This window comes from Pipistrellus kuhlii, unplaced genomic scaffold (genome assembly GCF_014108245.1).
Source record: "Pipistrellus kuhlii isolate mPipKuh1 unplaced genomic scaffold, mPipKuh1.p scaffold_m20_p_4, whole genome shotgun sequence".
NCBI classification, from domain to species: Eukaryota; Metazoa; Chordata; class Mammalia; order Chiroptera; family Vespertilionidae; genus Pipistrellus; species Pipistrellus kuhlii.
In genome coordinates, this window is record NW_023425540.1 from 81248614 (window position 1) to 81266271 (window position 17658).

The 17658-nt window shown below is 41.1% G+C and overlaps 1 protein-coding gene across 11 annotated transcripts in view; it reads right to left on the reverse strand.

The window, feature by feature from the left end:
* Positions 1-17658, reverse strand: part of MRTFB (myocardin related transcription factor B) — a 178334-nt gene that overhangs the window by 15543 nt on the left and 145133 nt on the right. For 10 of the 11 annotated variants that reach the window (XR_004983190.2, XM_036411265.2, XM_036411264.2 and 7 more), the window contains 5 exons: positions 13700-13858; positions 9965-10212; positions 3572-3704; positions 1439-2485; positions 28-162 (listed from right to left, as the gene is read on the reverse strand). Coding sequence is in view for 10 of the 11 variants with exons in the window: in XM_036411265.2 (XP_036267158.1) it covers positions 28-162; positions 1439-2485; positions 3572-3704; positions 9965-10212; positions 13700-13858 (1722 nt within the window). In the remaining variant the exon portion in view is untranslated. The remainder of the gene's footprint in view (positions 1-27; positions 163-1438; positions 2486-3571; positions 3705-9964; positions 10213-13699; positions 13859-17658) is intronic. The other variant, XM_045571286.1, reaches the window with a different exon arrangement.

A 17658-nucleotide genomic window follows, 5' to 3' on the forward strand; every position in this document is an offset into this window, starting at 1 on the left:
GTCTGTCACCCTTTAGTGTTCACCAACCTTTCTGACTTGCGGCTGACTGAGCACGTGCGGTGCGAACGTGCCTGGTTGCTGAGGCGCAGTCTGTGCCAAGCCTGAGGACAAGGTGGTGGTTGCTATCTGAGGCTGAGTCTGGACTCCTGCTTGTGGTGGAGTCTAGGAGGCAAAATCAACAAATAAGCCAATTTAATTGTCAAAATCAAAGTTAGAATCCAGAGTTAGGTGTGAGATAACTGGTCATTTGGGGGATTTTATCTAAAATAAAATAAGATAAAATGTTTATAGATGCACACTTTAACTCATCAGTACCTAAATTTGAGCCTTAACAATTCTGAACCATAGAGTTAAACACCAGACCAGTTATTTTCATGCTCTTATTATTCCTTAAGTGACTAAGACATTCATTTGAAAATTTTGTGAGAATAGAAAACTGAGATAAGAACCTGTAGCGGCTCTACTCCTAATAGGTCAGGTGTCAATAATTTTAAGAGCGGCAGGGAAACTGAAGCCCAAGAGTCTAAATCCCTGCGTTTAAGCTGCAATGCGTCCACTCTCTGGTGACAGTCAGCCACGTGCTGGCGCACACAAGCCCAGAAGAAAATGAGGTTCTTCGCCTAAATGTCAATCCTCAGGGAAGATTTGGACAGAAAAGTTTAGGAAAACTACATTAAAGAGCAGCTTTCCATTTCACAGACTCTTAAAGGTAAAATGGGAATTAGGGTTTTCACCAATGCCAAGGGCCTGTGGGTCACTCTGCTCAGGATATCTGGGTGGTCAAGGCTGAGGAGCACTATACGTGGCCCCCAGTTTGTTAAAACCCATTGGAATCACATTACATAACAACGTAGGGCCAATGCACAGGTTACGTGGGCATAAAAGGACATTATACCAGTAACGCCCTCCCTCTGACTCTGGGGGGGGCCTTTTCCTTAATGCAGGCACCTTCCCATCGATGGTGCCTCTCAGGGACACGTGGGAGACAGAACATCAGAGTCAAAAGGCTGAGGTTTAAACACTAGTTCTGTCCTCGGCAACTTGCCAAACTCAAGGGCCTCAGTTTCCTTATCTAGAAATGGGTTTATCCTTAGATTTTCTGGGGGAAGGGAGGAGTAAATGAAGTAAGCTATTTAAAATAGTTGAGGCTATGCCTTGTGCATTAAAAATACTCAGTAACAGTAGTTATCATGATAATGTCATAGGTATGTAAAAACAACATGTAAATGTGTTCATTAAAAGTAAAAGGTAACAAATAGAAAAGTACCCCCACTTTTTTACTATCTAAAAAGAGCGCTGGTGTTCAAATTCTTGAATGTCTCCCCACCACAGCCCACCAACACAGTTTTCTGCCGTGAAGCCTGATTCGGATGCATCTATGAAAAAGCTCCATTCCATGTGGGCTGCAAGGCAAGTAGTTAGAAGACAAACTTCACACCTGCAGTTTGAGGTTGCCCACGGGGAGCTGCACAGAGGTGACACTGGAGCCCTGGATGGACACTGGGAGCAGCAGCTGAGCAGTCTGCGTGGTCAGCAGAGCCTGCGGCTGAGCGACAACAGCAGGCGGTGGCGGTGGCGGTGCCTGGGAACTCACGTAGAACTGTGGGGCCACGCTTGGCTGCTCTGCCTGGGCCACAGGGACCTCTTGCTTGATCACCACAGCCTTTTTGGTGACAAGGGTCTGGCCACCTACAGAGACAGGCTGCCCCACAGGATGGCTGGCTACCGGGACAGGCTTCCTGGGGCTGGAGCAGTCAGCGAGTGAGGTCTCATCTTTGACGAAGGAGCCCACACTGCCCTGTTTCTGCTCTGACTGGCTGACAGAATGAGCAGGGGCGCTGGGCTGGGGGTCCAGTGGCCGCCGCTGCTGCTGCCCTCGTTTTTCAACCTCCAGTTGCATTTTCAGAACTTCCACGAGCTTCTGCTCTTGTTCCAATTTCCTCTTTAGCTCTTCGATCTGCTTTTCTTTCTCCTGAAGCTTGCGATCCTTCTCAGCTGCATCCAGTTCCAGAGTGGACAGAGTGCTGCTGGTGGGACTCAGGCTGTCTTCGTTACTGGTCACTCTCAACGGAGATGAACACAAGAACTGGGATGGAGACATCATGGTCATAATCTCAGTGAAAGTGTCGGCCATGGTTGTGTCCTCGGTGCTGAGACTGGACTGTTCGGAGGGAGATGGTGAGATTGGCAGAGGCGAGTTAACATTCTCCACGTGGATCATATTGCTGGCTCCAGCAGAGGGCAGTTCTGCCTTGAGAGGGGAGCCCGAGCTTGCCACACAGTTATGCAGGGTGGTGACTGGCACTGCCATGGTGACTTCTGGGCTGCTGGTGATGACAGCAGCTGTTGACACGGCCACGATGCCATCAGCAGCAGCTCCGTTGCTGTTCATCTCCTGGAAGGGTTTCAAGCGTTCGATAAGGTTTGGTTTGGTGCCTGACACTGGAAGACCTCTCAGCTTCAGTTCTGTTTTCAGTTCTGATACCTGGAAGAACAAACCCATCAGCTCTCTGTGTCTGGTATAGCTTTCTGACAAATCTATAGGATGACAACTCCATATTATTGCACAGCTGAAAGTGGGGCCATTTCACTTTACAGCCCTGAAGAATTTGGAAGGCCAGTGATAATAAACAAGGGTTTTTAGAGGGCAATTCCTCTGTTGTGTCAAAGAAATGATTTACTACCAGAAATGATAACAGCTACATTTATTGAGTAATTACTATGTGCCAGACACTGTTGGAAGTGGTTTATTCTTTCAATTAACCTTCACATGAGGTATTGGTATTATTGTTTCCATTTTAAAGTTGAGGAGATCAAAGAAAGAGAGGCTGAATCACTAGTCCAAGCTACACAGACAACAGAAAGCTGAGCTGGGGCAGAAACCCAGAAAGGCTGCCCTGAGATCACATTCTTAACTGTTACGTTTCCCTGCTTTTCCCAGACTTGGCAATGAGCAGGGAAGGAAAAAATCTTCCTCTAGAGTCAGAACAGGTATGGTGCTGACACATAGCATATGCTCAATAAATGAGAGTTATTACTGGTCATTGTAATAACACTGTAAAATAAACTTAATGGACGTGAAAGGAAAGTACCTCTATAAGGGTTATCATATAGTTGGTAAAGTTGAATGTATACCAAGTGGCCAGATTATTATGATCTCTGAACGCATAATAATCTGGCCACTCAGAGAGAGAGAGAGAGGAGAGAGAGAGAGAGAGAGAGTGAGTGTGTGTGTGTGTGTGTATACATATACATATACATATACGTATATTAGAGACTTGGGGCGTGAGTTCGTGCATAGGTGGGGTCTGGCCAGCCTGGCCAGGGGGAGGGGACATGGGTGGTTGACTGGCCTGCCTGCTGGCCCAACTCCTGGTTGAGGGGACAATTTGCATATTAGCCTTTTATTATATAGGATATACACTGAGTGACCAGATTATTATGCCTTCAGAGGTCATAATAATCTGGCCACTCAGTGTATACTGAAAACTACTTGCTAGACAAATCTGGCAAATCATCATTTACACTTCTGTGGTACAATGGGTAAATAGACTCTACTTGGAATCATCACCTTTAAATCATCCAAACTGGGAGGCAGAGGTCCTGGCTTCCTCACAGGAGCAGATGCATTCGGTCTTGGTGTGTTAGGTGTAGTATTGTTCAAAGCTGAATTGCCACTGTTGTTATTTTTGTCATTGAGTGGCCTTCAAAAGAAAAAGAAAATTAGAGTGTATAATAAAACTAGTGGCCTGGTGCACAGATTCGTGCACAGTGAAAGGAAATTAATTAGAATATTTTAATATCGCTATCTGCCCTTTATAATAGAAGTGTCAGAGATGAAAGAAAATTAGTAAGATGTATATGAAAATAATATATAAATTAATAAATAACATGATATAACAAAGACATGATATAAAAACAAAAAACATGATATAACATTGATAAAAATGACTGATAAATTGATTAAACTTATTCTAATATCTCCCTGTATACCACATTAAGAGTAAAGATACTTGCAGAGTGCTTGACTAATTTCCTTTGTGATGAAGTATTTAAAATTTTATCACATACTCTTCAAACTCAAAAAGAAGCAACATATAACTGACCATGACCGAAAACGGGTTCAATAAGGAATATTGCTACTCTGTCTAGAGTTTGTCCTTGTGACTTATTTATAGTTATTGCAAATGCTGGCATCACGGGAAACTGTCTTTGAATTAATTTAAATGGGAGGCCAGTATCAGATGGGGACAAATCAATTCTTTGAATCAGGACAACCTCTCCTCCTGCAGATCCTATTAATACTTATTGTCAGGTTGCAATATTGTGATAATAAATCTAGTACCATTACAAAGACCCCACTTACTATTAAGATTTCTCAGTAGCATGGTGATTGCACCTACTTTTAATTTTAATTTATACATGGCATTCCTGAAGGAGTATTATTATTTAGAAATTCGATGGAAAAATTTTCCTTATCAGCATCATCCGTTGAATCGATGGAATCACTTTCAGCTTCAGAGGTACATTATAAAATAGTTGGTCTTCAGATACATTTTGTCGATGATGCTGGCTTCTTTAGGCTTCAGAGGTATGTTGTGCCAGTAGTTAGTCTTCAGACATATTCTTTTGATGATACCGCTTTCTTTCAGCTTCAGAATGTCAACAAAAACAACCAAATTCATGATTCACAATGACAAATTGAAACACATGTGTATGATTGTGCCAGTGAGAGCTTTATATGTATCATGCATGCGCGAGTCAACATTTATTTTTAATAGCCAATGTGTGTTATATATACCGGCTGGTCAGTCAGTCACATGGTCAGTCACTTAGCTTTTTACAATATATATATAGATAATTTCTGAATTTGACATTGCTTCTGCTAAAAATGTGACTATTAAGTGAGGAGGAGAAAAATACCATAGACATGAATTGGAGGACTTAATATGGTAAAGAAGTCAATCAAATCAGGTCCCAATAAAAATTCCTGCAGGTTCTGCTTGCTTTGTAGAGATTTAAAGTGATTCTAACCTTTATATGGAAATGCAAAGCACGAAGAATGGCCATGGCAACTCTAAAGAAGGAAAGCAAAGCTGGGAGAGCCATACCACCAGACACTGACAGTTATTACAAAGCCAGTTACTCACATGGTGTGGTGCTGGTGCAAGGACAAAGCCTCAGACACATCAAGATCAGAAAATGCAGAAACAGACCCTACATACATTGGTGACACCCACAGCAGTTCTATTAAATGATACTGGCCACACTGGAAAAAATACTGCTCCTGATGAATCCCTACCTCATATCATCTTCAAAAACCTAAATGTGGCCCTAGACAACCTGTCGATGTGTCTTTTTTACATCAATGTCTCTCTCTCTCTCTCTCTCTCCCTCCCTCCCTCCTTCCCTCCCTCCCTCCCTCCCCCCTTCCCCCCCCCCCCCTCTCAAAAAAAAATAAAAAAATAAAAAAAGGAAAAATATCCTTAGGCAAGGATTAATAAAAACAAAATCCCTAAATGTGAATTTTGAAAACAATAAAGCTTTTAGAAGGAAACTAGGATAATATCTTCATGGCCTTTGGATAGAAAATATTTCTTAAACAGGACACAAAAAGCACTAAATAAAGAGGTTGAAAAGACAAGCCAAAGCCACTGAAGAAATATTTGTAATATATTTTTTTTCCCCGACAAAGGCCTCATATCTACAATATACTAAGAGTCTTGCAAATCAGTAAGAAAATGACAGAAAACCCAATGGGAAAATCCTGGGTAAGCATATCACAAGAAGATATACCCAAATGGTCAATAAACATGTGAACAAGACCTTAACCTCAACAGGCAGGAGGAAAATGCAAATGAAATGCACAACAGAACAACACCGCACATCCAGAAGGATTGCTGCTAGAATAACACCGCCAATACCAACTACTTGGAACAGTCAGGACACTCGCATACACACTGCCAGACTGTGCATTGGGACAACCACACTGGAGAACTATTTCACAGTATCTACTTAACCCATGCCTATCCTCTGACCCACCAGTTCCATTCCTGACAGACACCTGACAAAGACATACATTTGTCAGCCATAAGATGCAGACTAGGATATTATGTCATTTTTCATATCATCCTCAATTGGAAGCAACCCAACTGTCCATCAAGAGTATGATGGATAAATTACAGGATACCAGTCAGCAATAAAAATGAACTGCTATTTGCACCAGTGAAGATGCATCTCACAAACATAATGATGAGAAAAGAAGCCAGACACACATGTGTACTATAGATTTGCATTTATATAATGTTCAAAAGCAGGCAAAACTAATCTATAGGATATAAGTCAGGATAGTCACCGAGAGAGGGACTGATAATGTTGCTTTTCTTTAAAATTTTTTTAAATTTAATATTAGAGCGTGAAAAGGAGAAACATTGATCTGCTGTTCCTACCTATCTATGCATTTATTCGTTGATTACTGTATGTGTCTGGACTGAGGACCAAACCCGCAACCTTGGCCTATCGGGACAATGCTCCAACCAACCAAGCTACTTGACCCGGGCTTATGATAATGTTCTAATTCTTCTTCTTTTTTAAATTAATTTATACAATGTCATTTAAAAAATATATATTTTTTTATAACAATATGTATTTTATTGATTTTTTTACAGGGAGGGAAGGAGAGGAATAGAGAGTTAGAAACATCGATGAGAGAGAATCATCCATCAGCTGCCTCTTGCACACTCCCCACTGGGGATGTGTCCGCAACCAAGGTACATGCCCTTGACTGGAATCGAACCCGGGACCTTTCAGTCCCGCAGGCCAACGCTCTATCCACTGAGTCACATGGCTAGGGCAAAAATATATTCTTATTGATTTCAGAGAGGAAGGGAGAGAGAGAAATAGAAACATCAATGATGAGAGAGAATCACTGATCTGCTGCCTTTTGCATGCCCCCTCCTGGGGATCGAGCCCACAACCCGGGCATGTGCCCTTGTCCAGAATCAAATCCAGGACCCTTCAGTCCACATATTGATGCTCTATCCACTGAGCCAAACTGGCCAGGGCATGTCCTACTTCTTGATGTAGGTGGTAATATGGGCACGCTTACTTTGGCATTAATTTTTACTTACAATTTATGGACTTTCTGTATGTAAGATATACTTCATTTTAAAAGTTTATTAAAAAATGTTGGTTAGTCAGTTGTCAAGTTCCAAAGTTAGGTGCTTTTGTACCAATTTCCCTAAAGGCCTGTCTGCACCAAACTGAGGCCCATGGAGGAGGGGACGCATGGAGCCCCAGGGGCTGCCTAGGGCAAGAGATCAACTGGGACCTGCCCTCGACGCCAGACACTCACACTTCCGATTGCCGGCCAGGCCTAGGGACTGTCCCCATGCACGGTCTCGTGCACCGGGCCTCTAGCATTCATATTGTCCCTGTAAGGAGCCTTTTTAGACACTTTTTTCTTATTGCTCTCCCTATGAAATTTTAATACCATGGCTATGCTGCAGTGCTTATCTATGTATTGTATCTATGTATGTGCTTTATTAAATAAAAATGTAAGCTTCCCCTCAACCAACTTTTGGTCCCTTGTGAATGAGATAATCTCGAGAATACATAATTTCAGTGAATTATTCTATTCATGCTCTTTTTGGTTGAAATTCTACAATACTCCTAGTTACTATGATGAACAGTTCAGTGTTTAATTCAACCTTTAAAGTAATGGAAATAAATTAACCTATTTTTTCCCCCAAATCAAGAGGAAAAAAGAGGAAGTTAGGAGGGGATAAATGTGATCATTGTGTGGATGAGAAACCTGAAGTTGAGAGAGATGGCATGACCTTCCAGGAACCTTCAGCCAGTGTGTGGGATTACAGCCCTGTGCATTCAGGCTCTTGTTCCTTCCATGGTACCAAAGGCTGCATTATCAAGAAAATCCCACTACTGCAGGCACTGCAGTACTTCCACATTTAGTTTCTCATAATGGAGTTTTGGTAAAAAAAAAAAGTGTTAAAGCCAGCTCCATTTCTAGGACTTGGAAGCTAAACAGAACTGGTGTTCAGTCCTCGTGTGGTGAGACAGCACTGAAGAACCATAGTCTTGCCTCCTCCTGGTCACTGGGTCTTCCTGTGTGAAGTTTTCCTTGACGGCTTGGCTCGGTCACTTCAGTGGTGGGAATGTTTGCGGAGGACTGGGGACTGGAAGCCTTGGGAAAACGAAGAACTGTAGAGTTCAGAAACCCACTCCTCAGATGTATTCTTCTCATCTACAAAGCCAGTCCCATACACCCAATACCGTTCATTACAGGAAAGACTATTCCATAGACAGACAGCACAAAAAATCCTTTTATGGGGTTTCAGTTGACCAGTTTCCTCGCCTGGGAAAGGAATCAACAATATTGGTCCCCGGATAGTAACCATGTGGATGATGATGATGTGAGGTGCTGAGCACACTGCTTGGGGCATCTTTGCTGTTACTATCATGGAGCCCAAGGAGGGTGGAGGCAGTGGGGATACCACCGACATGGACAGAGCAGCCAAGTGGCACCTTTCGTTTCTGATGCTCTTTCAGCTCTTGATCTTCCTGGGCCCCTGCCAATGTCAACAGCTGTCTCAGGCTTGCTAGCTCTTAAAATAATAATACGCTACAAGATTCTTCCTTCCTTCATCTCCGTGCCCTGATGTTGTAAATTTCAGTGCTTCACAGTAAAGTCTGAATGACTGACTAGTCTAACCTTTCTTGACATATTTGGTTCTTGCAAGAAAACATATGCGGAGGTCCTTCTTACAGAGAAGCTGCTTAGTGGGTCTTGCTTTCCACTCCTGGGAGGAATGCTTAGCCTTCTGTGTCTCCAGATCATGTGATTACAAGTCGAGGGGCTTGAACTAGAGAATAATTTTTCCCTGTATGAAATTTGATCTTTTTCTAGGGTTTCTTTTCCAAGTTGAATATAAATATCCCTTCCTCCTAAAAAGTGAACAAAGTGAAGGATGGGGGCTTTGCATTTTTACCTGTTTCCTAGAAAAAGTATTTGAGGATGCATAAATTTCTTTTATTACATAATTAAAACAAGCCATGGATGTCTTACTATGGATTCAATCGCAGAAACTGCCAGAACTCACTCACTCACTCCCTCCCAATTGGGCTCAAACTGTGGAAAAATGTTTCTTCTCCATGGCTGTTGGTCACAAAGACTTTTCATTCACTGTCTTTTGGGACTTCTGTCCTGTTCCTCCTTTTCCATTATCATTGCCATTTCATCTTCTGGGATCTACTTTACTGCAAAATTCCCAACTGGTTTTCCTATTTCCAGACCTCCCTTCGGTACTGGCGTCAAATGATTCTTTCCTGCATGTTGATTTTACCACGTCAGTGCAGCCTCTGAAACAACTACCACATCAAGAGTAGAGCTGGCCCGATTTCAGGTTCCTGCAGACATCGGGCCTACTCAATTCTGTCCTCCACTTTCTTTAAAAACAAGTCATGTTTGTTATTCAACAGGCCATTCTTCTCACAATCCAATAAACAGGCACTGCACTCTGTACCTCCACTCATATCGTCCCCTTTGCTCAGAGGGCCCTTCCCATTCCAGGCCCTTTCCCACATACACATCCAGCCTTTTTCATAAAACTTTGACCACTCCAAGTTTTATGGTCCTGTTTTACCAGCTCTTATGCTTTCTCATAGCATTTACCACTAGGCAAATCTTTATTGAATGCATAATTGTGAAAAGTCACTTCTAACTTTAAAATTCAGAGCCGACTTAGGAGGACAAAACCGAGTGGCATGCAAGCTATTCTCACTGTGCTGACTTCAGACACTGTATGAGAAGCTTTGATGGTAATAAAATAAAAATGGTCATTAAGCACAAATAAATCACAACATCCAACCTTCAGTAACTAATGGATCCTCATAAAAACCACAATAAAACCCACTTTAGAAGCCAGCCCCGGCCCCGGCCCCATACTTGAGTGGCGCAGGCAGGATGGTCTGGTAGTTGTAGTGCTGCTGTTGCTGGCTCAGGATCTGCAGCTGCAGGAACAGCTGCTGCTGCTGGAGCAGGCGGGCGTAGTTGGAGTCCAGCTGCGGCTCACTCTTCTCACCTTTCTGGTCGGGGGGAATGTACTGGTGATATTTCAACTTCTTTACCCGTGGTTTGGGGTCTTTGCATTTTTTGCTACGGTGCTTGTCATTTGAATTCTTGGGGTGGCTTTGCTATTTATGAGAAAAAGGGAATAAGAGCATTTTAAGAGATGCCATCACATGCAATCTATTTTATTGTGCCTCAAGATTTGGACTGAAAAAGCAACGCAGCTTCCAGAACTGGTAGAGCCACTGTGGAAAGCAATATACCATATACGTTTAGAGAGTCAGGAAAACATTCACATATTCCCTTGATCAAGAAATGTTGCTCCTAAGAACTCATTTCTCCCTCAGACTACGGGCAAGATGCTCAGCTTAGCATCATCCATTCACATTCAACAATAGTTACTCAGTCTTCTGTGAAGACACATTGCCAAGTGCTTCCATATATTATCTCCCAGTGAAAAAGATGTAAATTAAGTATACAATAGAAAAAAAAATTAGGTCCATGCAAATCGACCATACAGCGGCACGACTAGTAGCTATGATGCACAATGACCTCAGACACTCAACCTAGAAGCTGCCCCCTGCTGGTCAGTGCACTCCCCCTGCTCAGTCAGAAGCTTTGCTCACAGCTGGTGAGCACAGCGGGGGTGGCAGGAGCCTTTCCCACTTCTGCAGCAGCACTAAGGATGTCCTACTGACAGCTTAGTCCCGCTCCCTGGGACTAAGCTGTCAGTCAGACATCCCTTGAGGGCTCCTGGACTGCGAGAGGGCGCAGGCTGGGTTGAGGGACCCCCCGAGTGCACAAATTTCATGTACTGCACCTCTAATTTCACTATAACTATGTAATATTTTATAATCATTAAAAAATAATGGAGCCTGTTCAGTATGGCTCAGTGATTGAACCATGAGGTCACAGTGATTCCCAGTCAGGGCATATGCCTGGGTTGTGGGCTCAATCCCCAGTGGGGGTCAACAGGAAGCAGCCAATCAATGATTCTCATCATTAAAGTTTCTCTCTTTCTCTCCTTTCTTTTATGACATCAATAAAAATATATTTTAAAAAAATCAATGGAGAATATGCAAAAACAGAAAAATGCTTGTAATGAGAATCAAGTGGAATAAAGGCTATGCATTTCTATGGAAAGTACACATAAGCAAAAATACTGAGCAATGTAATATGTGCTTAAAATTTTTTACAAAAATATATTTGTATTTTGAAAATGGTGTGTGAGACCCCATCTTATGATTAAGATTCAGATGACTCCTGAGTTTTCTTTCTCCATTCATAAGTTTTCAGATCACTTTCTACTTTTCAGTATTCATATTATAACTTTGTTTGAAGAAAAAAAAAAGGTCACCAACAAAGCAATAAGGTATAAGAAATTATTCCTAAACTTCCTTAGGTAAAATACTCAGTAAGAAGACTTTTGAGAAGTACTACATTAAATATGGCTAATGGTATCATTTTATATGTGTTCATATTTGAGTTAGGAAATTTTTTTAAAATCACCATATTCTACAGACCAGACACCATAGCTATATTTACTTTTTGCCCATAGATACCCTCATGGCAACTCCTTCACCTCTTTTAGATCCCGCCCAAGCATGCTTGTTTGCTTGGCAGCTCCAGTCCTCACTTTATCTTCACTGTCAGCCCTCTCTGTTTTGCTGTTTACCTCCCAGTCCTAATCAAGGTGGGGTGCCTTGTCATGTTTCTTTCACTGCTTCAGTGACTATACCCAGAACAGTGCCTGGCACATAAAAAGTGCTAGATAAGTATTTGCTGAATAAGTTAATGATGAATGTTATGCAATTAGAAATCACTTGAATTGTCAGGCACTCACTACACATCACAATGTCAGGAAATATCCTTGCCCTTTAAAAATCCTCCTGTAATCTCACAGTATTAGTCAGTTCACTGTCACGTGCTTATGTTTTTATCAATAATACATTTTATTTCCAGTCTTTTCAAACTGAGCATACCAATGAATGGGGTCTGGGTTTCGGAGGTATGACTATAACTGTTAACACTGACCCGACTGCGACCAGGAAGCTACCTGCTGACAAGGGAGGGGACACAAACTCAAAAACCAGTGTTCCTCGGAGCAAATCTGCTATTACCTATTTACCTATTAGCTGGAACATGTCTATTCTCTCAGGAAGTGAGGATGGGAAACAGCTTTCCTCATAGAAAAAGCCAAACGATTGTGATCTGTTTCCTAATATGTACCGTCCTTTCCTCCACTGGCAGAGTCCTAGGGTTACCTCCCCAACCCCTGGACCTCACATTCTTACACAATGCCTGTGGCCGTACAACCAAGGCCCTCCTTACAGGCAGACATAGTGAAGAGGAGAACTTGGAAGAGTAGGAGAGGCAGAGAACAAATTCTCAGTCTGAAGGGAAAGATGGGTTGGCATTCAAATGCTCTTTGTGCCATTGTGGTACATGCTTGGGGGTGTGGGAGGAGGTAAGAGCTGATTTTATTGACGTGGTTGCCACTTGGCACCCTCTGGAATTTCTGGCTCCAATACTTAGCGATGGTAGATGGTGAAATATATTGCTATATACCCTTGAAGGCACATAGATGCAGCCACACTGACAAAGCGAGCCAGGAGTAGAAACAGAACCTCCTGTCAGGGACAAGGACAGGCCCGGGGACAGGTGGAGATGAGCACTGTGCCTCTGAAGAGTCCTGCAATGGGTTAATGAGAAGGCAGAAAGAGGGCTGGCCTGGCACTTGGGAGATTGCGTCCTTCCTAGCCTGGTCACTTCACTTCTTTGGGCCTCAGTCTCCTCATCTGAAAGGTGGTGAGAGCGTTAGCTGGCTCCCTAATGTCCTTTTTTAGTTTGAGATCTGTGTTCTGCTAGTTTTGGCAAAAGCCACATCGGGATGAATAAAGTATTCTGCAGGTTTTCCACTACCCCCACTTTATTTAGCAGTTTTAAGTACACTTCAAAAAAACTTGAAAAATGTATTATACAGCACGCATTTTAATATTCTTTGGGACTTATTCTGAGTTATTTTGACTAGGGAACAATGTCACAAATCTGCAGCTTATCTGAAGAACAAACCAAGCTTCATCTGGCCAAATCTGCTAAATCAAAAAACTGTGCTTACTTCTTCAAACCTTTAACCTGTCATGTAATATATCTGGAATTCCACTGAGTTTAACCTTGTGTAGAAAGTCCAGAATCATGTTACCATTAGAGATCTGTTTGTGAGATTCGGGACTCACATGCTGTGTGAAAGTACCTCCATCTACCCTGTTTCCCTTGTTCCATCTTGATGGCGGGGAAGGGGGGGTGAGGGGGGGAAGGGGGACAAAGGACGGGGCGCTGCTGACAGAATGACCCCTACACCCTTCCTTGTGCCTCCAGTAGTTTATATACATTTTGTGCTGTTCTGTGACTGCGGAGTAATAGGTCGTGCATTGAAGGTGGTAGTTTCAAATATTAACGTCTGGTCTAGCAAGTCCTCCCACGCTTTTGTCTTCAAGGCTCCAGGCTAACAGGCAGGCTGGGTGGTGTGGACACAGGCCTTTGTCTTCCATGTATGGGGCTACAGACAAGAGTCACAAGACACTCAAACCAGTTTGTATGTGGAGTACCCACCTTTACCAGTGTTGGCCCAGGCTTTGCTGAGGACACAGTGTTTGGGGGGAGCACAGGAGCTGTGCACCTTGTAGGGGGCTGATCCGTAGTAGTAGTAGTAGTAGTAGTAGTAGTAGTAGTTTTCAAGAATTCAGGAACTGTTGGGGACACTGTAGTAAACTGGTGGAAAAGGCAGAAAGGAACAAGTCTGTGAAATCAATGACAGTGAAAATAGAAAAACCAGAATTATAAGGCAATGACCTCATTTAAAAAAGATCCCAATACAAAGGAAACAAAGGAAACTATTATGTTATAGACCCAGATTGAGGAATAACATGTCTTATCTCTGTAAAACCAAAAGTCTTTGCCTCAATACTAGTATAAAAAAGCTAACTCTAAATAGGGTTAGATTGATTAAACTATAGTGTTTTCTCAGGAATATGGTCAGAATCACCCTTTCTTGGCAGAAAAAAAAAAAGTACAGGACTCTTGTAAAATGGTCAAAACATACATGGTATTCATAAAGTTTTCTTGCCTTACAGGTCTCACTAATCCGGGCTAATTCCAATGTCATCTTTAGTCTTTGTTTCAGGGCCTGTGAGCCCCTCCGCCACACCGAGACCCACTGCCAGGCAGCATCTGGGAGAAAGCTTCACTCCTGCAGGCCCACTCCTGCACGTGTCCTCCTGCTACCTCCACACCCGACTAGTACTCATCATCCTCTCCCCCATCTCTTGCAAAGAAAATATTTCTGTAAAGATTGACTTGTTTCATGGGCAGCATCCTCACACTTAAAGCAAGAACTTAATTTGTTATCTGGGCAATTATTCAATTTCAATTTGGGATCATATATTAACAAAGGAAACCACAGAAGACTTGGCTAGGTTTTTATCAACCACCTAACAATCCATTCCAACTAGCACTCTTCTTTAAGTATTCATTTACTGGAAAAAGATATTACTATTACAATGAATCAGTCAAATGTTGCCTATTGATTACTACTTGGGCTTATTTCCAGCCTTATCTTAAGGAAAAGTTTCTTTATCACTTAACTTTTCCAAACAACTCTCAAATTCATTACAACAATCAAAGTCAGTTCTCTTGTTGAAGTATTTGGGTTTAAAAATAGTAAACTGTATTTTCGCTCCTTAAAATAAATGACCTGAAAAGTCAGAAGGCTATTAGCTGCAAGAAATATGAAGCTTGGCACATACTAGATACTCAATAAATATTTGTTTAATGGGTGAATGGAAATTCCTTGTGGCTTTACTCATGATAGGTCACACTCTCAAGCCTCTGGGCCTGCATGTGTGTAAGTGTGCAATTAATTGTGCTGCCCATGTTAGCTCTGACATTTATTATTTTGCCATGATTTCAGCTTTTAAGTAATTATCAGTAACTGTAAGTGTTGACAATAGAAAAGACTTGCTTTTAAAAAATTGGCTACACTCAATTTCATTTTCAAACAGAAATGAAAGGAAGAACTTATCCAAAGTGTTGACACCTATGCTCCAGGCTGACTCCGCCCCCAATGGCCCTGTGACGCCAGCTCCTCCATGGACCTCTGGCACCAGATGAAAGCTGACAGCCAGCTGATCACTGCTCTAAGGGGTAGGGTTCTAAGTTATTTGTTTTCCTTTCACTTTGTACATTTTTGGGAAATGATACTTCTCTCTGGGTCAATATTCACACAGGAGAAAAACATTCCTTGGCTACTAAATAATTGGCATATGAAGTAGAATCAGATATTGAATTTTAAAATATATATTTCCTTGCACATTAATTCTAACCTGGCAGCTATTTTTTCCAGCCTAGTCCCCACTGGCTGTTTTGATAGTAATGATGCATTTGAGAGTAGTCAGTGTTAATAATCTGAAAAATAACCCAGGAGCATGAATGTGGTGTTAACTGTAACATTTATGGAAACGTTTTGCCTATATTTCTTGACCCTACCTAACTGACTTCAGCCCTTATTACTGACTGATACTCCCATCTTCATTTGGTATTTCAGTGTGACTTTGCTATTCAGAAAACCACAGATTCCAGCATAATACAAGAATAACTCAACCGAGATACCAGTGATTAACTTTACCTAATCCGAAAATAAATTCAGTTAAAAAGGAAGAAATAGCTAAATGCTTTACATTTTCCCAATCTGTTTCATGTGCCTTAGAGAGGACCCTCCAAAAAACCTTGGATCATATCTAAATGTTAGAATCCTACTGGCTAGAGTTACAAAAATAAAAATAAAATGTAGATATTAATGCTTCTTAAATGACTATCTTAAAAAAAGGATTAAGAGTGAGAGAATATCCAAGCAATAAAAAATACTTATTTTGTTTCACAGTAGGTTGAGAAATATGTTAAAATCTTAAGAGAATGCTTTAAATATGCGTAAACTGCCACTGAGACCTAAGTTCACCTCATGTATTATCGAAGTTCAGTCTCAAAATGATTTCAGAATCTTTTCCCTAAAGAAACAAACAAACAAAAAAAGCTGCAAACTTTGCTTTGTTTTACTGGATCTGATCACTGTTCTCATCACAAGTAATAGGTCTCATGACTGCTAGTTCTGTAACTGTCATCATAACGTCATGAGAGGAAATGTCAGGAAACACTGTGGTCTCAGAGTGGATATTTATGTGTTAAATAAACTCAAAGGAAAGTACTTCCAATCTGAAAGACTGACCTTTCCCTTACTAGAAAGTGCTATGGGAAAGTAGTGATACAAAAGAAAAACACAAGTCAGAGCAAATGTTTAAACTGACTAACGTTTCATAACATTTCAGGCGTCTATACTGGTTCCTTCTGAAAAGATGATATACTTCCAAGGACCAATCACTATTCTCTGGTAAGTTCCTTTTTTATTAGAATTTCTTTACACAATTTAAAAGGACAAAAACTAGATAATTAAAGACAAATTTTTTTTGTACTGTTGATTTAAAATCTATAATTAATGTGCTTTTATTTTAGAATGCAGCAGAGATGTTAATTATGATGGTAATATGCAAATAGATTAAAAATGTAACTATTTAAAAAATATTTTTTTCCGTATTATTCCAATCCCCAGACAAAAAATGAACACTACTCAGTGAATAAGTTGATTATAAATAAAAACATGTGCTTTGAAAATGTAATAGATGGAAGGATATTTTATGTTTGTATTTAAACATTTCATTTTTAGAGCAAGTAGTTGAACATTAAAAGTGAATTAATCTATTAGCACAATATCACCTGAGCAGTTAGTTGTTACTTGATTGCCTAATTAGCAGTGAGGATTTGCATGTATCCCTCTCATTTAAAAAATCTATTTTTAAAATAAATTGTGGTAAAATATATCGTACATAACATAAAAATTTCCATTTAAGCCACTTAAAGTGAATAGTTCTATGGACTTCAGTACATTCACATTGTCCTACAGCTGTCACCACCACCCATTCCAGAACTTGCCCTGAAACTCTGTACCCATCAAACCAGTCCCCAGGCTCCCCAGCTCCTGGCAACCACCATTTACTTGATGACCTCATATAAGTGGAATCATACAACATATTTCATTTGTGTTTGGCTTATTTCACGTCTCAATGTTATAGCTGTATCAGGTTTCCTTTTTTTTTTAAGGCTGAAAAATATTCCATTGTGTGTTTAAACATTATTTTATCCACTCATTTGTAATGGATGGACACATGGATTGCTTCTACCTCTGGGTACTGTGAATAATGGTGCTATAAAATGGGTGTACAAATACCGGTTCAAGTCCCTGCTTTCAATTCTTTTGGGCATATGCTCAGAAGTGGGATTGCTGGATCATATGGTCGTTCTATTATACATTTTTGAAGAACTGCCATACCATTTTCTATAGTGATTGCAGCATTTTACAATCCCATCAACAGTGCACAAGGGTTCTAGTTTTCCATGTCCTTGTTGACAATTTTTAATTTATGTACTTTTGGTAGTAAACACTTGCTTGTGTGCTGGATCCT